The sequence below is a fragment of the Natrix helvetica genome (assembly GCF_964273705.1).
Source record: "Natrix helvetica genome assembly, chromosome: W".
NCBI classification, from domain to species: domain Eukaryota; kingdom Metazoa; phylum Chordata; class Lepidosauria; order Squamata; family Natricidae; genus Natrix; species Natrix helvetica.
Window position 1 is genome coordinate 56,219,196 of NC_138555.1, and position 25,064 is coordinate 56,244,259.

General features: G+C 42.8%; 1 protein-coding gene across 5 annotated transcripts in view; it reads right to left on the minus strand.

The window, feature by feature from the left end:
• Nucleotides 1–25,064, minus strand: part of LOC309400337 (YTH domain-containing protein 1-like) — a 115,232-nt gene that overhangs the window by 45,065 nt on the left and 45,103 nt on the right. For 4 of the 5 annotated variants that reach the window (XM_081968762.1, XM_081968761.1, XM_081968759.1 and 1 more), the window contains 3 exons: nt 17,362–17,728; nt 16,121–16,210; nt 15,602–15,655 (listed from right to left, as the gene is read on the minus strand). In XM_081968762.1, the coding sequence (XP_081824888.1) occupies nt 15,602–15,655; nt 16,121–16,210; nt 17,362–17,728 (511 nt within the window). The remainder of the gene's footprint in view (nt 1–15,601; nt 15,656–16,120; nt 16,211–17,361; nt 17,729–25,064) is intronic. The other variant, XM_081968760.1, reaches the window with a different exon arrangement.

Sequence of the window (25,064 nt, forward strand, 5' to 3'; positions counted from 1 at the left end):
CAACATGACATCTCTAATAAAGCAGAACTTTGAGGAACTTCTAGCCTCAGAGTTTTATTTTGTTGGGGGCATTTTTTGGAACCCTGACAGTTTCTTTCCAACTTCCACCAAAGTGAGTGAATTTCCCTATGTTGATTTAAGAAGAAAGGGGGACTCCAGTGAGAAGGAGGGGAAGGATTCTCTTCTCCTTCTGCCCACCTTTGAAGCGGTGGGGGAAAACGCTTAGCAGTTACAGATCCATAACAATAAGGAAGGAGTAAAGGAAGAGTTGTTGTGGTAAAAACAACAACGGAGAAGCTGAACTGGACTGGAGTTTACAAAAGAAGATTTGTACAGAGATAATCTGAGTCGCTTTCCTGGAATGTGGGTTTATAGAGGGAAAATAAAACGGCTTTCCCCTCTTGCACTGACATCTAAATCACTTTGAGAAGAAAGGTAAGGTGCAAGGAGGACATCTACTGGGCAAAGAGGATATATAACTGAAGGACTGTGGAAGTGACAATTAACTCTTCTTTGTTTTTTCTCTCTGTGTTCCTGGATATCTTATAACCTAGAACTTTGGCTGACCAGTGATGGATTACAAATAACATGGACTAAGGCCAAGTGCTGTCTGGCTTTATTTCTTTGGAATATTGAGGCAGTGAAATGATTTATCAGGCCCTGTGGATCACAAATACTCTTGATGAACTCATACTACTATTAGACAGATAAAGCAGAACACTAAAGATAAGCAGAGTGTTCCCTCTTGGATTACAACAGAAAATACAGGAAATACAGTAGAAGAGAGGGTGGACAAAGAAGAAAAAAGAGTAGATGAAATAAATGATAGACTAATCCAGGCAAATGAAGAGTTAGAAACCACAGTAATATTTCTAGAGTCAGAAAAAGCAGCACATTATCTGATATTCCAGAATATGGAAGAGAAGGGGGAAGACCTACCAGAAGCTATGGCAGAGTTACTAGCAAAGGCATTAGGGACAGAGAAAGAAGAGATGCTGATAGAAATCGATGAGACATACAGAATACATACGAACTACACAAGGAGACACAATCTACCAAAGGAGGTGCGCGTAAGATTCATGAAGAAATCAATGAGGGACGAAGTGCTTAACAAAATGAGAGACGAGCCAATACAGTATAAAGGGAAAGTATTGGTAGTCCTAAAACAGGTCCCAAGAAGAGTTAGAGAGCTGCGGAAGCTGTACCAATTTCTAACCACGTTGTTGATTAAGTGTAATGTTAATTTCAGATGGTTGACTCCAGAAGTAATATTGGTCACATGGCATGAAAAGAGACATAGAGTGGACTCATTGGATAAAGCGTTGGGAGTTTTACAATCAACATTTTGGTACCAAACAGGAACTGGAGAAGAGGGAAGCAATAGAAAATAGAGATCAAGGGATGCCTACTGCAGAAGAAAAAAAACTGCAGCAAAAGGAAAGTGAAAAAGAGAAAAGGGACAGAACAGAGAGCAACGAAGCAAGATCCAAAGAACCAAGAGAAATAAGAACAAGGAATATAAGACCCAGATATAGATAGAACAATGCAAGAAGATCTTAAGATACTATCATTAAACATTTACGGATTGAACTCAGCCATGAAAAGGAAGAAAACCTTCAATAAATTACAAAGATTGAATCTAGATATAATATCACTACAAGAAGTCCATATAAAAGAACAACATGAACAACTACTGGAGTATTCTAAATTGGGGAAACTATTTGTGTTGTTATCACAACAAAAGACGAGGGGAGTGGTGTTATATGTTAAAGAAACAATTCAGGCTAATCAGTTATACTGTATAATGACGAAGAGGGAAGGATGCTGATTGTGGAAGTAACACTAAATCAAAAGAGGGCACTCCTAGTTGCAATCTACACACCAAATAGTGGACAAGAACAATTTTATTTAAAAAAACTATATAATACGATACATGATATGGAATGCGATAATCTTTGTCTCCTAGGAGGCTTCAATGCAATAATAGACAAAAAATTGGACTACAAAAGTAATAGAACAAGGAAAGGAGTAAGAAAGATTCTACCTAGAACCTTTTTTAAAATGGCCAAAGAGTTAAACATACAAGATGTATGGAGAGAGAGGAACCAGGGAAAAAATCAATATACATTTTATTCTAACAGACACCAATCCTGGTCCAAAGTGGACATGGTATGGATGTCGATGGAATTAAACACTAATGTATATTAGGTAGAAATAGATACAAATCTATGGGCAGATCACAATCCAATGAAAATCAGTTGGAAAGGACGAAAGAAGAGTACAAGATGGACTCTGAACCGATCAAAATTAAATGATATAGAATTTAGGCAGATGGAAAAACAAATGGGACTCTTTTTTAAAGAAAACAGGAAAGAAGATTTATTTATTTATTTTATTTTATTAAATTTGTTAGCCGCTCCCTCTCCACAAAGGGACTCGGGGCGGCGTACAATAAATAAAACACATATTATAAAAATTACACATTGTACACATTGTACAGAGGAGGTATAAAACACAATACAATATTATAATAACATATAAATATTAAAATAAGTTAAATTAAAACCCCAATAGAGATTATAAGTTTAAAAATTGCCAGGGGGAATAAAATGGAACTATGGTTGAGCCAGGCCTGCTAGTTGAAAAAGGTGGGTCTTGAGTTTTGAACGGAAGGAGCGGAGGTCGGTGGTAATCCTAATATCCGGGGGGGAGGTCATTCCAGAGGGCTGGGCCCATCACAGAGAAGGCCCTACTCCTGGGCGCCGCCCTTTGGCACTGCTTAGTGGACGGCACCCGGAGGAGTCCCTCTCTGTGAGAGCGAATTGGTCGTAGGGATGTATGGGGCAGGATGCGATCCCGCATGTAGCTAGGTCCTGTGCCATGGAGCGCTTTGAAGATGGTAATCAATACCTTGAAACGCACCCGATAGACCACAGGAAGCCAGTGCAGCTCGCGCAGGAGAGGTGTTATATGGGAGTAACTCGTACTCCCCATAATCACCCGCGCGACCGCGTTCTGGACCAGCTGCACTCTTCGAGTGCATCTCAAGGGAAGCCCCATGTAGAGAGCATTACAGTAGTCTAGGCGGGACGTCACCAGCGCGTGAGTGACTGTGCGAAGGGCATCCCGGTCCAATAGGGGGCGCAATTGGCGCACCAGGCAAACCTGGTGGAACGCCCCCCTCGCCACGGCTGCCACATGGTCATCCATGGACAGCCGGGCATCCAGGAGGACACCCAAATTGCGCGCTCGTTCCATGGGGGCTAGTTGCTCGCCCCCAATGGCCAGTGTTGGAATTAGCTGGTTGAACCGGGGGGCCGGAAGCCACAGCCACTCCGTCTTGGAGGGGTTGAGTTTGAGTCGGTTGTCACCCATCCAGACCCGTACGGCTTCCAAACACCGGGACATCATTTCAACGGCCTCATTGGGGTGGTTCGGGGTGGAGATGTACAGCTGTGTATCATCAGCATACAGATGATATCCCACCCCAAAACCACGGATGATCTCACCCAGCGGTTTCATATATGTGTTGAACAGGAGAGGCGAGAGGACTGACCCCTGTGGCACCCCACAAATGAGAGGCCTCAGGGACGACCTCTGCTCCCCTGCCAACACACGCTGCGTCCGGTCGGAGAGGTAGGAGCAGAACCACCGTAGAACGGTGCCCCTTACCCCCAGCCCCTTCAGCCGGTGCAGGAGGATACCATGGTCGATGGTATCAAAAGCCGCTGAGAGATCTAATAGGACCAGGATAGAGGAACAACCCCTATCCCTGGCCCTCCAGAGATCATCAACCAACGCGACCAAGGCCGTCTCTGTGCTGTGCCCGGGTCGGAAGCCGGACTGGCGCGGGTCTAGATAATCATTCTCCTCCAGGTGACGTGGGAACTGTTGGGCCACCACACTCTCTACAACCTTCGTTAAAAAAGGAAGGTTGGAGACAGGACGGTAATTGGCTAGCTCCGTTGGGTCCAGGGAAGGCTTCTTGAGTAAGGGTCTCACAACCGCCTCTTTCAAGGCGGCCGGTAAGAACCCCTCGCCCAATGAAGCGTTCACTAGCACCAAGAGCCAGTCTCGTGTAACCTCCCAGGATGCCAGTACAAGCCAGGAGGGACACGGGTCCAATGAACATGTGGTGGCTCGTAGTCGCCCGCGTAACCTGTCCAAATCCTCGATGGCCACCGAGTCAAACTCCTCCCAGGATGATCTCTCAAGACTCGCCTGGGGCATCCCTCCTAGCCCACTGAGTGGGACCCATTCCCTCCGGATTTGATCGATTTTATCCTGCAGATATTTCCCAAATTCCTCTGCCCTGCCCTGTAAAGGGGCTTCCCGCGGTCTCTGTGAAAGAAGAGAGCGGGTCACCCGGAACAGGGCGGCAGGGCGGTTATTTGCGGACGCAATAAGGGCGGCACAATGTCGACGTTTGGCCGCTCTTATTGCCACAAGGTATGTCCTTAAGTAGGTTCGTACCTGTGTTCGGTCAAGTTCGGAACGGGAGGATCTCCATCGGCTCTCTAGGCGTCTCTTGTGGCGTTTCATCACCCTTAGCTCCTCGGTAAACCAAGGGGCCAGGGTGGTTCGTTGCCGCCCGCAGGAGAGGCCGCAAAGGCGCCACCCGGTCTAAAGCCCCGGCAGCCGCATTATTCCAGGCGGCTACTAGGTCCTCTATCCGGGGGCGGGTCAGGTCTACAGGAGGTGGCCCAAGCTCCATCTGGAACCTTTCCGGTTCCATCAGGCGCCTGGGGCGGAACCATCTAGGACATTCTGGTTCCGCCTCCCCGCGGCGGGGGGTAGCACCTGGGAAGTCAAGTCGGAGAAGTGAGTGGTCTGACCATGACAGGGGAGTAATAGCTATGTCCCCTATTCCCAGATCACTCGTCCACTGGTCAGAGACAAAAAGAAGATCCAGTGTGTGCCCTCCCTCGTGTGTGGGACCCTGAATTAACTGAGTCAGGTCCATGGCTGTCATGGAAGCCATGAACTCCTGAACCACCTCAGATGCTTCTCCCACCGATGGCAGGTTGAAGTCCCCCATGACCAAAAGTTTGGGGGTCTCCACTGCCATCGTTGCGATCAGCTCGAGGAGCTCAGGCAGGGCCGCTGATGTATAACGAGGAGCCAGGTATACAATCAGCAGGCCCAACTGTCTCCCTGGGCCCCATCTCACGACAAGGGATTCACACCCGGATGTCTGTGGCACAGTGAACTCTCTCGGCTCCAAGTCTTCCCGGATAATTACCGCTACCCCACCGCCCCTACCCTGGGCCCGTGGCTGGTGGAATGCTCGATAACCTGGTGGGCACATGTCCACGAGGGGTACACGTCCCTCGTGGCCCAACCAGGTCTCTGTTATTCCTGCGAGGTCCGGCTCCCCCTCCAAAATCAGGTCATTAATAAGGGGGGCCTTGTTAACAGCAGACCTCGCATTGCATAACATCAGCCTAAGGCCCTGGCTCTGTAGATCCTGGCCACCTACCATGCGGGGGTTGGTACAAGCGACCGGGTGTAACCAACAACCACGGTCTCCCAACCGGCTGCAGGTTCTTAGTCTGTCCTCGCACCCACCCCTCCCCACGACCGTTGGTATAACAGAGCCCTGTACTGGAATGCTATTATCACTCTCCTCCCCCACTCCGCTCCCTCCCCTCCCGACCACACCTGTTTGCCTGGCTCTACTTTCCCTCCTGGCCTGAATCCCCTTCCCCCCTACCCTGGAACCCCTTAAAACTGTTAAAAAATGATTAATTAAAAAACCCCTTAATTTCCGCTTCCTCCACCTCTCTGGGTTAACAAACCCGTCATCAAGGTGGGACCCTGAAAGGTCTGAGGGCCATACCTGCGAGAGGGGGGACTCTCGCAGTAGTAGTAGGTCTGACCTGGAATATATAGAGTTCATAGGTTGTCATAGGGGCGAGCTCATTTTCGGGTGCTGTTGTTAAAATCATAAGTTTGTTCGTGAGCCAGGGTTCCCCCACAAAAGGGGTGTATAGAAGGTGGTTATCCTTACCCTGGATGGAAAGGGTAGGTTGGTGAGCTGGCAGGCTAGCCAGAATGATCTACAAGTGGAGCCTCAAGGGGGAAACTGGGGAGCAGTTTGTAACAAGATGGCACTAAGGAGCAGTTTGTAGCAGGGCGTTAAGGTAAGCCTTAGTCAGATAGTAATTTGAATAGAGGAAGGAAAGTTGTCAGCAAGGGTGAGAGAGTAAAAAGTCAGACCTTCAACAAATGGCCACCAGCCTTCCAAGCGTCTCTCTCCAGTCTCAGACATGAGTGGCCATTTGTCTCCTCGGCAGCCTGGCCGCCCAGGGTTGTTGTTTCTGAGCCCGCAGGGCCGTCTCGGCTTTCCTGAGCTTCCCTGCAGTCTCCGCTGGTCTGCTAGCGTTCTTTGGCGCCCAGAAAGCGCCTCGTTCTCACCTCTCGCAGCCCCCCGCTGGTCCGGGATTTAAGGTGGCCAAAAGGTCTGGCGTTCGGCGTCTTTAACCACCTCCACCACCGTCGTTGTCCAAAACTCCGCCGCCTGGGCTGTATAGGTTGTCCGGGATTCCTTTCCTCCTCCGGCTGCCTCCGCACTGCTCCATTCCACTCCATTCCGCTCCGTTTTTTCCATTCCGCACATGAGTCGGCAATCGCAATCGCCAGCCCCAGCCCCAGCACCAACTAGCTAGTGCATTTCTGCCTCACCGTCTGGCTCTCCGACCACCCTGGTGAACCAGCCCAAAGACAGGGCGAAGCCAGGGTGGTCGTCAACGAAATTCCGACCCTCAAGATGGAACGGAGGGCCGGCAGCACCCCTCCCATCAGGGAGCCCCCCCCGCAAACATGCGGAGCTCACAGATATGTCATTACAAAACCTATGGGACACAGCGAAAGCATATATGAGAGGCATTGCTATATAATTTATAGAGAAGAAAAATAAAAGAAAGAAGCAACAACAAAAAAACCCTAGAAGAATATAGAAGATTCGAAGTAGAGTTACAAAAGGAACCACAAAAAATAAATTTAAAATCTTTAAAACCTTTTGGAGAATGCAAACAAACCAGGGAGATGGCTAGCCTACAAACTGAAAAAGGAGAAAGAGAAAAATGGATAAGTAAATTGCAAGACAAAGATGGAACCTTACGTTATCAAATTGAGGAAAAAAAGAATGTTATTCAGGACTTTTATATGAAACTATATGATGATGATGATGAGCAACACCCAGAAGGAAAAAAAATTACAATACCTGGAAAAAGCTACCTTGTCTAAGGTTCCAGAAGCAACAAAATCTATGCTGAACGAGAGGATAACAATGACAGAACTAGCAGAGGCAATTAAAAAAAATAACAAAACACCTGGCCCGGACGGGCTACTGGCAGAAATAAATAAAGAGCTACAAGATACTCTGGGCCAACCATTATTAGAGGTATACAATGCAGTCCTATCTGAAGCAAAGATACCACCATCATAGGTGGAAGCTAACATCACTTTGATACCAAGAGGTCTCAGACTTAACACAAATTAAAACTATAGACCCCTATCCCTACTAATTGACTATAAAATATTCACCTCAATAGTAGCAGAAAGACTGAGTTTTTTGAAGGAGTTCATACACTCTGATCAAAATGGCTTTCTACCCAAAAGGCAGATAAGAAATAATATGAGAACAATATTAGATACATTGGAATACTATGAAACATATAGTGAAAAGCAATTGGCACTGTTGTTTTTAGATGCCCAAAAGGCATTTGGTAATGTGAACTGGCAATTCATGTTACAACAATTAAGACATATGGATTTTGGAGATACATTTATAAATATGTTCAAGGCAATATACACAAAGCAGAAAGCCAAAATGATTGTGAACGGTGAGGTGACTGAAAACTTTTCAATTCAAAAAGGTGCAAGGCAAGGCTGCCCATTATCTCCATTGTTATTTATCTTAACACTGGAAGTAATAACCAGAAATATCAGGCAAGATGAGCAAATCAAGGAATCAAAAGAGAAAAGTACAAATTACAAGCATTTGTAGACTACTTAGTTTTCATCTTAGAGGAACCATTAGAATCAGGCCTGAGACTCATAGAGAAATTAGAGGAATATAGAGAGGTTACTGGACTAAAAATAAATAAGGAAAAAACTAAAATGATAGTTAAAAATCTTACAAATAAACAGAGGGATGAATTAATAAAGAAAATGAATATTCAGATAGTGAAAAAAGTGAAATACTTAGGAATCTATCTAACAGTAAGATGCATAACAATCAAAGAGGACTACTATATAAAATTACCGTATTTTTCAGAGTATAAGACGCACCAAGATTTTGAAGAGGTAATTTTTTTAAAAAAGTTTTTGCCCCACCCCCACCCCCCCGGAGCACTCTGCAGGCCTCCCAAATCCAATGAAAACTGAGGCATGCAGAGAGTTTGGGAGACTTGCAAAGTGCTTCTGGGGGTCGAGGAGGACAAAAATGCAATATGTGGGGGCTCGATCATCCTAAAGAGTAAGGCTTTTATCGAACTCAAATCCGCTTTTCTCTACCCATACCCACAGCAGGGCAGGACTAAACGTATCTCTCTGTGCTTTATTTTTTTCCCCCTTCCCTTTAACCGGTGACCACGCAGAGCTGCTTGGCCCAAGGAGCGGGAGTTGGCTTGCTTCTTCTCTTCAGTGAGGAAAGACATATGGGGGCTGCTGAACCACCGCTGTTGCTGAACCGCCGCTGAGTAACTGGGAAAGAAAGTTGTGCTTTTCAGGTGGCAGTTTTTGGCAGTTTCCAAGCGTGGCTTTCTTTCCCAGTTACTCAGGGGCTTGTATATGTGCCGTCCTCCTCCTGCAAATGAGAGGTGCCTCAGAGACACTAGATTTCTCTGGATGCTAGATCAGGAAGTTAAAAACCTTGAATGGGGTACAATCAAGCTTGATTCAAAGCCTTATTTGAACTCTTGAGCTAAGCCTCCTGAGCTGAGCCTCCTGAGCTGCAGGAAGCAGCTGCCAGCGATGCCCTCAGGGAGATGATGTTGCAAGTGGAGAAGGCTCAACCCCCTCAGGAGCCGCCAAGCCCTTGCCGCCCTGCTGACACCTGTGAGGATCGTGTAGGAAAGCATTTTCAGGTGGCGGATCCCCTCCCCGATTCCAAAAATGGTGCGTGTGGAAGGCGCTGTCACCTGAAAGCTCTTTCCTCCATGACCCTCACGTTTCAGGTGGCGGATCTGGCCAGGGGAAAAGAGAAGCCGTGTCTGCAGTGGGAGGAGGCTCAGCGTGTGTCAGAGGGATGGCAAGCACTTGGCGGCTTCTGAGGGGGCCTTCAAAAGGCTTTCAATGCAATTCCCTGGGCTGCTTCGGGAATCAGGCTCCATATGGAAGTGAGGATCCCCGCTGGCTGGAACTGCCAAAAATCCGATGCACGGACCAGGTGGGCGGGGCTACATTCGGAGTATAAGACGCACCCAGATTTTCACCCTCTTTTGGGGGGTAAAAAGGTGCGTTTTATAATCTGAAAAATACCATAATGCATCAAATTAAACTGGATATGGAGAGATGAAAAAGCTTGCAACTTTCCATGATGGGTAGAATAGCAGCAATAAAAATGAACATACTGCCGAAGATACTTTTTTTTATTCCAAACAATACCAATAAAACTAGAGAAAAAATATTTTGATGATTTGAATAAAATAATGTTGAAATTCATTTGGCAAGGAAAAAAAAAACGAGAATTAAACTGAAACTACTGCAAGAGTCAAAAGGGAAAGGAGGTTTTGGTCTGCCTGACTGGGAATTGTATTACCAAGCAGCTGCACTCACGTGGGTGAAAGAGTGGATAACTTTGAGGAATAGAAGGTTATTATTATTGGAGGGTCACGACCTTCAACTAGGGTGGCATGCGTTTCTCTGGTATGGGAGAAACATGGCACATTGATACTTCCAAAGGCATTATGTAAGAAACACATTGTTATCAGTGTGGGACAAAATTAAACAACAAAACTATAGGGAAACCACTCTGGCGCTCCACCTTAGAAGCATTGATACACAACAACATTGGACAAGATATTAGTGGGGACCAGAGGTGGGTTCCTACCGGTTCGAACCGGTTCGGCTGAACCGGTAGTGATATGCCGGCCTGGGTCGCAGAACCGGTAGTGACCGCTGGCTGGCCACACCCCTGAACCGGTTCCCTCAGTTGCCGCTTGCTTGCTCCCCCCCCCCCACTCAGCAACCTGCCTGCCTGAAATGCTGCGAATCGCGGCTTAGCTAGCTGCCCGTCCCCTTCCCCTTGGCCCTGCCATGCTTCCCTGTCTTCCACGTGGCCTTCCCAGAGCCCACGTGGCCAGCTTACGGAGGCAGGTAAGAGGAAGGCTGTTGTGGAAGGCAGGGAAGCATGGCAGGGCTGCGGGGAAGGGAGCAAGCAGCCTACTCCCTTACCTGCAGCCCTGCCATGCTTCCCTGCCTTCCACGTGGCCTTACCGGCGGTCCCCCACGCCCGCTTGCCTTCTGAGGTTGGCGTCCAGCCCGTCCCAGCCAGTGGGTGGGTGTGTGGGTGGCCCTTGGTGGAAAGGCAGACTCTCTGCTGGGGCTGAGAGGGGCGGTGATGGTGATGCTGTGGGAGGGGGAGGGGAAGCGGACATCCCGGGGCTGCTGCACATGCACCCACCCCATTTCTGCAAAGGGAGAGACGCCCCGCTGCAGGGCGATCCAAAGAAGGGAGGGGGATGCTGCAGAAAAGGTTGTCTTCCACCCGGGCTCGCGTGCCTCTCGTGCTGGCTCCGCGGGGCTTTGAAGCAGCCCACTGGCATCCCACCCGGCCACCTGCCTGCTCTCTTTGCATATCATCCCATCCGACTCCGGGAACTCTGCCCATGGAGTCCTGTGCTCCGGGAGAAGGAGACTCGGCCGCAGCGTCACTTCTGCAGCGTCACTTCATCTTAGCAAAGACCAGATCGCTGCACTTGTAGTCATGCGGCCAGCCAGAGCAGGACATGGCGTGGGCGGAGAGGCTGATGCAGCCCCCACCAAGTGATCATCGTGCCTCCCCAGCAACAGGCACGCCGGGGCTGCCTTGGTCAACTTGCCCGCCACCTCCGTGTGCTGTGCTTGGAAGGGGACGCCACTCTCGACATCATCCCTCCCTCCCTGCAGACGTCCGCCTGCCCTGCCAGAGCACTGCTGCGTTCGCTTTCTTCCTTCTCCCGCCACAAAATGAAAGTGAATGGCGCCGGACTACAAGTACGGCAACCTGGTCTTTGCCAAGATAAAGCGCTGCTGCCCAGGCCGAAGGCAAAATGCCACAGATTCCATGGTGGTGTGGCCAGGCTTGGCCTGCTCCCCGTGTGAGGGGCTCCTCCCACCCGCCCACCAGCACCTTCTGAGCCTCTTGCTCCGCTTCTTCACCGGTGTGAAGTGGTGCCGCAGCCAAGTCTCCTTCCCCCAGAGCACCAGACTCCACGGGATGAGTTTCCGAAGTAGTGGCGGTGGTGGGTCAGGCCGATCTGCAAAGAGAGCAGGCAGGTGGCCAGGTGGGAAGCCAGTGGGCTGCTTCGGAGCCCGAAGCCCCGCAGAGCCAGCACAAGAGGCACACGGGCCTGGGTGGAAGGCAGCCTTTTTCGCATCATCCCCCTCCGCTTGCCCTCCCAAAGCACTTTCCGGCATAGCACAGTTCCAGGACGGCGGGATATTCTTTCTTTCAGCAGTGGGAGAAGGAGGAAAGTGCTCTGGGAGGGCAAGCGGTGCACATGTGCGGCAGCCCTGGAACATCTGCCGGGGGAACGGACCCCCGAAGGGCAGGGTGTGCTCTGCTGCCGCTGCCAAGTACATCCATGCAGGATAACTCCCCGGGAAGGGCTCCTTCTATGTGCCCAGACCAGGTGTGTGTGTGTGTGTGTGTGTGAGAGAGAGAGAGAGAGAGAGAAAGATTGAGAAAGAAAGAAAAAGGAAGGAAGGAAGGGAGAGAGAGAAAAAAGAAAGACAAAGACAAAGAAAGAGAAAGAAAGAGGTAGGGAGAGACGAAAGAAAGAAAGAAAGAAAGAAAGAAAGAAAGAAAGAAAGAAAGAAAGAAAGAAAGAAAGAAAGAAAGAAAGAAAGAAAGAAAAAGCTTATGACAATTGAGCCCAAAATTTTGGTTGCCAAGCAAGAGCGTAGTTAAGTTAGTTTCACCACATTTTACAGGTTGGCCACGGCCACCCGGTCACATGACTGCCAAGCCATGCCCACAAAATAAGCCACGCCCACAGAACTGGTAGTAAACAAATTTGAAACCCACCCCTGGTGGGGACTTATGACAAATTGATAAGGATACTATACAATTATTTATTAAATTACAAAATGGAAGAACAAGTTAAAGAGACAATAATATCGACTAAAATTTTTGGATATAATATAGATTTGGATAAATGGCAAAAGCTTTGGAAGAGAAATCGGAAACTGAAAATGGCCACATCATATAAGAAAAATCTCTATAAAATGTTCTATAGGTGGTCTCTGCCCCCGGCAAGATTGGCCAAAATGTTTAGCAATATGTCCCCAAACTGTTGGAAACGTAAACAAATACCTGGTACATATTACCACATGTGGTGGACCCAGTGGTGGGATTCAATTTTTTTTACTACCGGTTCTGTGGGCGTGGCTTGGTAGACGTGGCATGGCTTGGTGAGTGTGGCAGGGGAAGGATGCTGTAAAATCTCCATTCGCTCCCCACTCCAGGGAAAGGTTACTGCAATATCCCCATTTCCTCCCAATCAACTGGGACTCGGAAGGCAGAGAGTAGATGGGGTATTTACCGGTTCTCCGAACTACTCAAAATTTCTGCTACCGGTTCTCCAGAACTGGTCAGAACCTGCTGAATACCACCTCTGGGTGGACCTGTATAAAAGCAAGGAAATTTTGGATACAAATTCATATGTGGTTAGAAAAAATGATTAGACAACATATAGAGTTTAAGCCAGAATTATTTTTATTAGGCATTATATCAGATGGCTATGATACAGGGACAATATACCTAATATTACACATCTTTTTTTTATTGAAACAAAGGTTTTTTTTGTTGCAAATTTTAAATTCTTTTATAAACAAAGTGTTGTCCGGGCTTTCCCCTTTAACATCTTCTCATGTACATAGTTCATTTTACATCATATTTCCATTTCAAATTTCAGCCATGTTATTTCATTTCTATATCTTCCATCTTAAATTTAATTTCTTCTTAATACATAAACAGTATCATCATTGCCCCCAAATTAACCAAATTTATCATTTCATTTCCATGTTATTCTATTTTACTATAGATAGCATATATCCTCAAAATCAATTTTTATATTTATATTCACTTAGTTATCCACAATTAAGCATTTCACTTAGTTATCCACAATTAATAATATTAATATAGTTCACTCACATCATAATTAGCTACCTACCATTAAAATTATTAACACATTTCACTTTATTCTACTAGTAAATCCTTCTCTTTGCCTTCCTCCTATTTTAACCACTTCCTCCTATTTTAACCACTTTCTCTTGGTCTCTCAGAAATTTCACTTCTTTTATGTTCTCTTCTTTCCACCCATTCACCTAGCTTCTTCTTTTTCTTCTTTTTGTAATTCCTATATTTTTTCTTCCCACTCTTTTTTCTCCCTTTTAATTTTATTGTTCTGGTAACTTCCCCAAGTTTTGTTCCAATCTTTCCCCACTATTCCCATCTTTATTGCTTAATTTTTTTCTTTTTTGGGGACCATTCCCCCTTGTCTGCTTTTTGTATGTCACCGTAAAACCCAGTGAAATCATCTAAGTATTTTTCTTTTTCAATCTCTCTTTCTTCTATGGTATCTTCTTGGTCATCATTTGGCCTCTCTTCTACCGCCTTTTCTCCTCCTCCCTGATCTGAGTATTCCTCCTGAATTTCTAATTTTTCTTTACCATCTAAACTTTCATGTGCATTTTTTAACATCTCAAGTAGTTCACCATACATCCAAAGTTCCATCATGTCTGTTTGGCTAATTTAACCCCCCCAAAATTGTTTTTCTACTATGTCACTTTTATTAGAACTTAAAGTCCCTGGGATTTTTTCCCCTTTTTGTTTCCAAATTCTAAAGTCCAATTCCAATTTTAGTCCAGTCCAGCCCACATTAAATATTTTTTTTCTTCCACAATTATAGCCGATCAAATCCAAAACACTGTTGAAGAAACAGAAACTTCTTAATGGTTCCCACAGCTTCAAAGTATCTTCAAAGTATCTTTTGTTATAATCAAGCTCAAGCTCTGTAGCTGTTCCTTTCCCCCTCTTTTTTTTTTCCCTTATTAGGTCTTGTAGTATTCTCTTCTCACCAGAAGATGGCTCTCTCTCCATGGTACATTCTAATCAGCTGGCTGTCAAAAGCTGTCAAAGTCCACTTTTAGTCATCAAAAAATGGAAAAAAGGACAAAAAAGAAAGAAAGGAATCCCCCCCCCCCCCCCAAAAGTTCTTTACTTATTTGTTAGTATCTCCAACTCCAATTTTGGGAACAACGATCTTCTGGGGCTTTTCTGTTTTAATCTCTGCTTTGTCTTTTTTCCTCCACTAATATCCCATCTGCCAAATAGCCGCTAATTCCACTCCAGGTCTCTTTTTAGATCCAAATTTAAAGTTTTTTTACCCATGGGTTGGTCACTCTCTCACCCAAATCCAAGACTTTGCTCCAACACTGCTCCTGCTCAAACAGCTTGATCCGGTTGCCCTGACTTTGAAGCGGTCATTTGAATATGGCCGCCGCCCCCGCTGTCAGTTTGGAGAGCTTTATCTCCGACCTGCCAAGGAACTGCCGGTTCCTCTTGGTCGTTCGAGATGTTTGTACTTTTTCCCCGTTCCTCCAGAACGGTTCCGATCCGAAGATCCCCTGGCAGTGTTTTGTCTGGCTGGGTTTTTGTGGAGCCTGTCGGAGCTCTGCTATTTCCCAACCAGTCTCTTCGCTATGCTTCTGGCTTCTCTGCCTAATATTACACATCTTGACCACAGCAAGAATTGTGTATGCGCAGCAGTGGAAGAGTGAAAACACCCCTTCAGAGGAGGAGACGATAAGGAAGATACTAGTCTGTGCGGAAATGGACAGACTAACGCTAAAAATAAAAGATAAAGGAGATACAGAATACTATGCTACATGGAATAGATTCTATCCATGGTTAGAAACACGAGGTGGAAGTTGGAATACGAAAGAATCAGGTTAGGTGGACATAGAAAGAGATACTATGTAGGCATTAGAATGTAGGTACTACAATGATAGATAAGTTGACATTCTAGAATATGATGGTCAAAAAATAACTGTATAACACTAGCACTGTTTAAAATAGTATATATGTTATTTGTTTTTACCTTTGTTTCATGGCAAGTGTAATGCCAAGACAATTACACTGTATTCAATATATTTATATGTAAACAATGAAAATATATTTTCAAAAAAGATCAGTTAGATTGCTTGTTTGCTTGCTAATTCAATAATGAAATATTTCCCATTAAAAACCCAGTGCAAATAATTTGAATTATCTACTAGCATTCATTTCATTGTACACTGGAACATTATACTACTTACCATAAATTAACAAAGTCAATGCAACAGCTTGCAATAGATGCATGCATTAAAATTTTTCAAATTTAAATTATACCTTTTTGGACAGCACGAACAGAAGATGATAATTTCTCATGCTTCTTTTCTGAACCTGTATTTAGCCAAAGTACATTTGTTCAGATCTAGCCTTACTAGAGATACAATACAAATTCTACAATCTTTTCACATGCTATTTTCATTCATGACAAATTATTCCTCCTGATGTGCACCCCCACACACAAAAAGAATGCTGCTAAATGAGCATGAGGATTTCAATTTAATTTTTTTTAGTTGTTTCTTTTTGGGGTTGGTATGTTGGGCCAGTTTTCTGTAGAGAAAACTAGTCAATGAATCATCATCTTCCAAGTTTTAAAAAGTGAAAATTCCATTGAAGCAACAAAATAGAATTAACATAAGAAAGCCCACTTAATCAAATTCTTCACACATTACATGCCAAAATACCAACTATGTTGGTTCAGTTACATGTCCAAAGCCTATTATGGCCTACAGATTATTTTTACCAATGCATTTGAGGGTTTGCTACACATATCAACAAAGATAGGCAACCACAGAATACCTGCATATGACTCTGATGCAGAGCTTCCACTTCTATCAAAAACAATTGGAGAGATGCCTCTAGCTCTTTTCCTGGCCTTCTTTTTCTCATCTAAGATCATCAAAATAAACAATAGCAGTTCTTTAAAGGTTCAAAAGAAGTATTTGCAAGAAAATATGATTTGAAATATTTAGGTATACAGTTGACTCTCAAAACATATAAAATCTGTTTCAATAACCTTTTCTCATTAGGTCAGAATTCAGAGAGCTATGACATTAGTTCCCAAAGCACAAAAAGTTTAGACAATTCGTTCTGACCAGAAACATTGCCTGCCAAAGCTGTATTTGAAACTCAGGGAACCTTCTGGAGTGTGTGTGTATGTGAGGGCTAGTGCTTAAAGTTTTTTAAAAAGAGCATTAACCTTCACTTGAAATATCAACACTTTTTCAGTCATAGCAGTAATGTAATTATGTATATTCTTATTTATAAACATAGTTGCATACCTAAATTAGGTCTCAATCTACACATACCAATTCACTGTACTTGCCTCATTTGCATGTTTAAAAGCCCCAATAGTAATACCTGAATAACAGAATCACATAGGAATAGAAAATTCCTTTATCAATGCTGCAAATTCTGTATCAGAAATATTGAACACTCAGAACAAAAGAGTGAATGGTAGGTGTTTATTTCACCTTCCCACTGTGGAGAGTATTGAGATCTTTTCCCTCCAAAGTGAAATTAAAGCTTGATATATTCAAGTAACACTGAAATAGCTGAGATTAAACACTGAAAAACACAACCAAATCACTTATCATGTTTGATTATTCCAATCACATTGTTTATACAAAATAAGAACTAGTAAATGCATATACAGAAAAAAGACTCATCATAAGTACCACTGTTCAGCACCATCGCAATTACTTCAAGTAGTCGCTGAATGAGTAGTCGTTAGCTGAGTACTACGTATATGGCTAATAGACTGAATAAACCTCATTGATTCAGGAATAGTATGTTTGAGAAAACATTTAATGCTCTGTTCTACTTGGGACTATGCTAATTTTCCCCTCACAATTTACCAATCTGGAAGTAAATCCTCCAAACTGGAAGTAATTCTAGATGACCTAGACATGGTGATAAAAGACTACACAACCCTGACTTTAGGGCCAGGCACCCCCACCCCCACCCCCCAGGTTATCTTGAACTACTTCAGTATTACTGAATTAGTAATTATAGACAACATATATTTATATATTTCCTACCTGATATATCTGAGCATGAACCAGTTTTGACTGACCCATCAGTAAAGAATGCAGATTCAGAATCAGAATCACTAGCTTCACTTCGCGTATCATAATCATTTCCTTCCTTCTGATCTCTTTCATCTCGATCATACTCTTCTTTCTCATCATCTCCATCTTCTACTTCCTCCTCTTCCTCTTCGTCTTCCTCATCTTCCTCCTCCATTCCTTCCTCGTCCTCTTCCTCTTCTTCATTTTCAGTATTTCCTGGATCAGAGGAACCACTACTACCTGTTTCACAGTCTGAACCATAGTCCTCAGAATTTACTTCTTCTTTTGAAGAGTGGCTGGACCTGCTTGGCCATCTATCCCCATCATGCCTTAGTCTCTGTTTATAGAACACAATCACCAATCAATGCCTACTATTTTGAGATAAAGAGCTCTAAGCGCTTGCTTTAAAGACTTATTTGATGAGACTACAATGTATTATTTATTCAGTTTAAAAAACAAATGTCTCTTTAAACACAGTAGAGATTAAAAATTAAAAGCCAATTATGTGTGTGTGCACAATTATTAGGCAAGTGAGTATGTTGACCATATCATCATTTTTATGCATATTTCCCACCTCCAAGCTGTATAAACTTGAATGCCTAGTTGATATAAGCATATCAGGTGATGTGTATTTGTGTAATGAGGGAGGGAGGGTGTGACCTAAGGAGATCAACACCCTATATCGTGATGGCACGGTGGACCTGTTTTTCGCTGTCCCCAGGCTCCAGAGCCTTTCTAAGAGCCTAGGGAGGGTGAAAATTGCCTCCCCACCCTCCAGAGGGCAAAAAACAGCCCAACTCGCAAACGGGAACTTAGGGAACGGAGTTCCGGGTTGCCCGTAGGGCTGTTTTTCTTCCTCTGGAGGCTTCAGGTAAGCCTCCAGAGGGTGAAAAGCGGCCCAACGCGCAAAACAGAAGTCCATTCCCGACCTTCCGAAAATGGCCAAAAATGAAGGTTTAGGTTTAGGTTTTATTAAATTTATAGACCGCCCCCTCTCCCCGTAGGGACTCGGGGCGGTGTACAGACCGTTCGTGTATAAAACAACAAAACATAACATAAAACATCAGACAAAACAACGCACACATACCGTCTGTATATACAACCCAAACTAATTAAATAATTAAAAACAATTATAAAACCAGTTTAAAACCCCAAAATTTAAAATTTAGAAAGCCATCCAGGAAGGTCAGTAGTAGATGTTCCCTGTAAGTACAATTACAATTACAATTAGGCCAGGCCGGCTAGTCGAAACAGGTGGGTCTTGAGTTTCTTGCGGAAGGAGCGGAGATCCGAGGTGGTTCTAATATCGGGGGGGAGGTCGTTCCAGAGGGTTGGGCCCATCACAGAGAAGGCCCTACTCCTAGGCACCGCCCGCCCGCACTGCTTAGCGGAAGGTACCCGGAGGAGACCCTCTCTGTGAAGGCAGAAATCAGCTGGCCAGCGTGCGCATGCGCGCTGGAGCTGACAGGGCAACGCCTCGCGCCCTAAGAAATGGCTCCACGTGCCACAGGTTCACCATCACGGCCCTATATCAAGGTGTGCATAATTATTAAGCAGCTTCTTTTCCTCAGGCAAAATGGGCCAAAAAAGAGATTTTACTGACTCTGAAAAGTCAAAAATTGTAAAAAGTGTTTCAGAGGGATGCAGCACTCTTGCAATTGCTAAGATATTGGGGCATGATCACAAAACCATCAAACATTTTGTTGCAAATAGTCAACAGAGTCGCAAGAAATATGTTGAGACAAAAAGACGCAGATTAACTGCCAAAGATTTGAGAAGAATCAAATGTGAAGCTACCAGGAACCCATCATCCTCCAGTGCTGTCATATTCCAGAACTGAAACCTACCTGGAGTGCCAGAAGTACAAGGTGTTCAGTGCTCAGAGACATGGCCAAGGTAAAGAAGGCAGAAATCCAACCACTATTTATTAGAAATTTAAAACATTAAAATACAAATACCTTTAGAAATAATTTTGTATAAGTTTGGATCCTTTTTGACAGTACTAACATAACCATTTGTTATTCAAATACATTTTTACACATTCCTAATTATTCCTATATCTATAAATCTATGTTTCTAAGCTGTACATTTCATGTTCCTATTATTTATCCATTGATACCAGTTTTCCCAAACTGTATAATATTCTGAGTCTTCCTTGTCCCTTAACTCCAATATGAGTTCATCCATCTCTGCGCAATCAAGAATCTTTTGAATTATCAAACAGTCTGTTGGCATGGTATCACTTTTCCAGCATTGTGTGAGTGTTATTCTCGCTGCTGTAATTATGTGCAAAATTAAATATTTTATCTCTTTCATATACTTTCCCTTAATAATCCCCAGAAGGAACAATTCTGCTTTGAGCTCTATTTGGGTGTTTGTAATTTCCATATTTGTATTTTAGTCCAATAATTTTTAGCTCTCAGGCATAACCACCATGCATGACAGAAGGTACCCTGTGCCTGTTTACATTTCCAACAGTTTGGATTTAAGTTTGGATACATTTTTGCCAATCTTGTGGGGGGCTAAATGCCAGCGATAAAACATTTTGTATTGGTTTTCTTTGTACGTGACAGATTTTGTTATTGTGTATTTTTTATTCCAAATTCTTTCCCAATCTTCCAACTGAATATTATGACCAAATTTTTTAGCCCAGACTATCATTGGTCCTTTTACTATTTCCACTGCCATGTCAAAATTTAGTAAATAATTGTATATCCTTGGTACTAATTTCTCTTCTGTACCTAACAGCAGTTTGTCTAATTGCTCTGGTTCTATATCAATTCCAAATTCCTCTCGATCATTTTTATATCTAGATTGTAGTTGGAGATATGGCCATCAGTCTATAATCACTCCCTGGTCTCTTAATTCCTGACTAGTTTTTAGTATTCCTTGGATGTCAAAAATTTCATAGTATTTGGCCATTCTACCTATGTCTAGTGTATTGGGGTGGATCATTGAGAGTGACTCTTGACGGACCAGGTGGATGGGCCCGTGGCTGGATCAGTACCGGGCACAGAGCTCCACTTCGACTCAGACACCAGTAAGGTGGAATTGGGGTACTGATATGGGCTGGTATTATTAAAGATGAGCTAGTTGGACTTTTTCAGGTTGAAGATGGACTCAAAATCAACTCCCAAACCTACTGCCAGTTTTTTTTAATCATTTTTTTAAATAATATTAATACATATCAGTACATGAATGGTGTGGTAACTGGGTAACATACATTTCAGTACACATAAATATAATCTTATTATTCCTAAATATTACATTTCATTTCCATTATTTCATATTATTTATACATGCCTTTTATTATCACCTTTCATTTCTGAACCATCTTTCTGTCCTTTTGTATATCTTAACATATTAATATAAATATATATATATATATATATATATATATATATATATATATATATATATATATATATATATATATATATATATATATATATATATGTTATTATTCCCCACTATTTTCTTTCCCTATTTTAACTTCCCCCCATTTCATATTGCTATAATATTCAAAGACGTGTTTTCCACCTATTTTGTTGTTCATATTTCCTTAGTTAAATCAAAATTCCATCCTTCATTCTTCCATTATTCAATATCTCCTTATACAGTTTTAGTATCAATCATAAGCATTTATACATTTAGAGTACTTCTATTCATATTCTTTCCAGTTCTTCAATCCATATATTTCTACTATTAATACACGTTTAGATTAATATATATTTATATATATTTACCTAGTCACCCATTGTTAAGTTCTAACCTTCCACTGTTGTTCATATTTTAATACATATTTAATAGTACAGTCATTCAAAATCTATTTTTCCAATTCTTCATATCCATTTATGTTAAAATATTATCCTAATATCTATCACACTGCTAAAATAATAATCCAACCTGTATAGTTCTAATATTAATACACATTGAAATATATTCATAAAGATATTAGTTTACTCTTATTTTCCCTTATCCATCATCTCTTACCCACATCTGAACCTTTAATCTTATTTTCTTTTTAGTTTTCCTCCCATATTTGTCCCTTAGGTCTTTTATTCCCTCTATTTGATTATGCAATCTAACTTTTCCTCCCAAATCTTGAGAACATAAATAATATTGATGGTCAGATCGGGACTTTTTCAAAAAGAAAGAAAGGAAAAATGGAGGGTTGAAACACCAGCCCCTCTCCCAAAGTTTTTATTTGAAACAATTTTGGACAGAAAGGAGAAAGCAGAGAAATGACAAACCCACTCAAATATAAACTCTAAACTTGGTTTCGGATTTGAAATAGAAACCAAATACTTTGAAGGATTTATTCTGTTTGAAGTCTTTCCAACTAATATATCTTAACTCCAAAAAAAAAGCACTTCTTCTTACTGATAACTGATAACCTAACTTTGACTGTATGGGAAGTTTTAACTAACCAACTGCCATAAATCAGAATTTGGAAAAGTAGGAGGCAAACAAAAATACCTGAATCTGGCTGATCGCAAGTCTGTTCCAAGTGATATATTGTGAGTAGCTACAAGCAACCGGACCCAGTAAGGGAAAGAATAACAGAATAATAACGGAATCAAAAACTGGGAAATACGAAGGGTTTTGGGTTTTTTTGTTGCTTTTTTTCTTCTTCTTTTTCGCTCGGCAAAAGATTAAGATGGCCCCAGCTTCTCTTCCGGTTTGAATTTAAGGTGGACCAGAATCTCGAAATAAGATTTGTATAACTAACTGCAATTTTGGAACTAGACATTAAGGAAGAACAAAAGACCAAGATGGCCCCCATCATTTCTCCCCACAGCAACTGAAGCAGATAAATTTAAGGTGGAACAGAACGCTGAAGTAAGAATTCCATAACTGTATAACTAACTGTAACTTTGGAACTGGACATCATGGAAAACTGGGAATTTGAAGAACTATGTGAAATTATAAAAAATATGCATAAATAATTAATATCAAGCCTAATTAGAATTCTGAATCCAGAGAAGCAGATAGCTAAAGAAGAACTCAAAGAAGAAAGGGGGGGGGGCGAGACATTGAAGGGGTAGAAACGGAGGGAAATAAAAAGCAGACAAAAAAAACTCCCTTGGTCATGGCAGTGGTGTAGGGAAAATTGTGAAAAGGGGAGGTGTCCCAACAAAAGGGGGAAAAAAGCAGACAAAAGAAGTTTTGGAGGTTGTTAGTGGCATAAGGAAAATTGAAGTAGGAGATTATGCCCCAACAAAGAGAAATATAAAATATTATTTTGATGGTGACCTGGGGAAAATTGAAGGGTGTGGATGTGTCAAAATAAAGAAAAGGGAGAAGACAGGAAGAGAGGAGTGGGACAAAAGACTTACTAGGAAAAAACCAGATAACTAGAAACTATCATATGGGAAAATAGTAAGTAAATCTTTATTACGGTCAAAGACCAGCAATACACATTAGTTTTTACAATATGTTAAAAAGTACTGACATTAAGATATAATTAAAAAGTATTGACATTAAAAGTGGAAAATAACATACATGTTCTCAGATTGTTCGGGTCACTCCCTGGTTTACCTACTTATAGGAGTAAATACAATGGTCCAAAGATTGTTAGATATGTCCAGATAATTGGTACAAGATGACAACTATACTTCTGTAGCCATTTTTTTTCTTATGGACATTGCAGCAGCACAGAACTTTGCCACTGCATACGTGGTAACCGGGTTAGTGTCCTGGAGGAGAAAGCCTAGATAAAAATTGTCTGCCCTCCCTGGCAATCTCTCTAATAAGGGGAGAATATGTGCAGACCTACAAGCTCTGTATAGCTCGCAGTATAATAGTACATGTGAATTATCTTCCACTTCTCCTTTACCACATATACAAACCCGTTCTGTTATAGGTGTTCTCTTATACCTGCCCTGGAGGAGTGCTGAAGGAAGAATGTTAAATCTGGCTCTGAAGAAAGCTATTCTTTGTTTTGGGAAGATCAGGCCATTTAGATATCTTGCCAATTCCCACACACCCTGTTTGATTCTGTCCCTACTATGGAGAGGCAACCTATTTACTTCTTCTTGGAACTCCATGTCCTTCATTCTATTAATTACTACTTGCTTTGCTTGGTCAAAGCCTAGGGACATTAAGAATACTGGTGAGAGCCCATAAGAGCCCAGTTTGTGATCAATTGCCTGTTTCCAGGGGGAGGGGAAATTGTCAGTCAACACTAGTGGGGACAGTCCCTCTGGAAAGAAATGCATTTTAAGCCAATGAATGATCATCATCTTCCAGGCTCTTACCTGGAATGCCTGTCTTAATTCTTAACTGGGCATTTGGAGTTCCGTTGGGAGCAGCTAAAATGGCTCGCAGGAATTTGGTTTGTATGGTTTCTAGCAAGCCTTTCTTTGCAAGGATTCCTGTTTGTGCCCCATATAGAATTTGTGCCAATGTTTTGGCCTCAAAAAGTTTTAAGGCAGCAGGTACTAACTGATCTCCACCTGTATAAAAGAAATGTTTAATTGCATTTGAGGACCTATTGGCTACTTGCAATGTGTGATCCAGGTGTGCCTTCCATGTCCCTTGTGAGTGGAAAACCACCCCAAAGGTATCAAAATGTTCTAACCTGTTCCAAACTATGTCCTTCTATTTTCCAGGGGTATTGGCTAGGTCTTTTAGCAAAAACTAAAAATTTTGATTTATCAAAGTTAAGGACCAGCTTGTTTTGCCTGCAATAGCCGAGTGTTGCCCTAATTGCTCTCTTCAGTCCTACAGGGGTTTGTGAAATGATAATGGCATCATCAGCATATAAGAGAATTGGCCCTTTGCTTTGTGCTAGGTTAGGAGGATGGAAATCAGGGTTCTGTAAGAGATCAATCAGGGGATTTATATAGAAGTTAAAGAGGGAGGGGGACAGGATGCAACCCTGCCGTACCCCTTTTTGTACCCTTACTGAGCCGGTTAACCTGCCTTGGGGATTGCACCTCACTTTCAAGGTGGAATTGGCATACAATTTTTGTATGAGGAAGAGGAGGTGTTTATCGATGGTGGTGCATTTTAATTTCTCCCAGAGGGTGATCCTGGATATTTAATCAAAGGCCTGCTTAAAATCAAGGAAGGCCGCAAAAAGAGAGGATTTTTTTTATATATATGTATTTTTGTACTAAATGGTGGAGTACCAAGATATGATCCACTGTAGATCTTCCTTCTCTAAAACCGGCTTGTTCGTCTTTGATTATCCCCCCTGAAATTAGCCAATCTTGAAGTTTATAATTTAGGTGTTTGGCATACAGTTTACTAATAACGCTTAGAAGACTAATGGGTCTATAATTGCCTGGGTCATTTCTATTACCTTTTTTATAAATTGGTATGATAATTGCTACTCCCCAATCTCTAAGCATATGGCCTGTTTTATCTATAAATGTAAAATGTGATGCTAAAAGTGGAGCCCACCAACTGGCATTCTTTTTGATTATTTCTGGCAGGACATTATCAGCCCCGGGTGCCTTATTAGCCTTTAGGGCTCCGATCAACCGGGATATCTCTTCTGGTGTAACAGGGGGCCAGTAAGGAGTTTGGTCCAAACTAGCTTGGCTCTCCTTGGTTACATAGTCAGGATCTGTATAAAGCTCCCTAAAATACTCTTCCCAGGCATGAATCGGAACCTGATTTGCTGGGGGTAGGGGAGGTTTTCCCAATCCCCTGTTGATGTACCA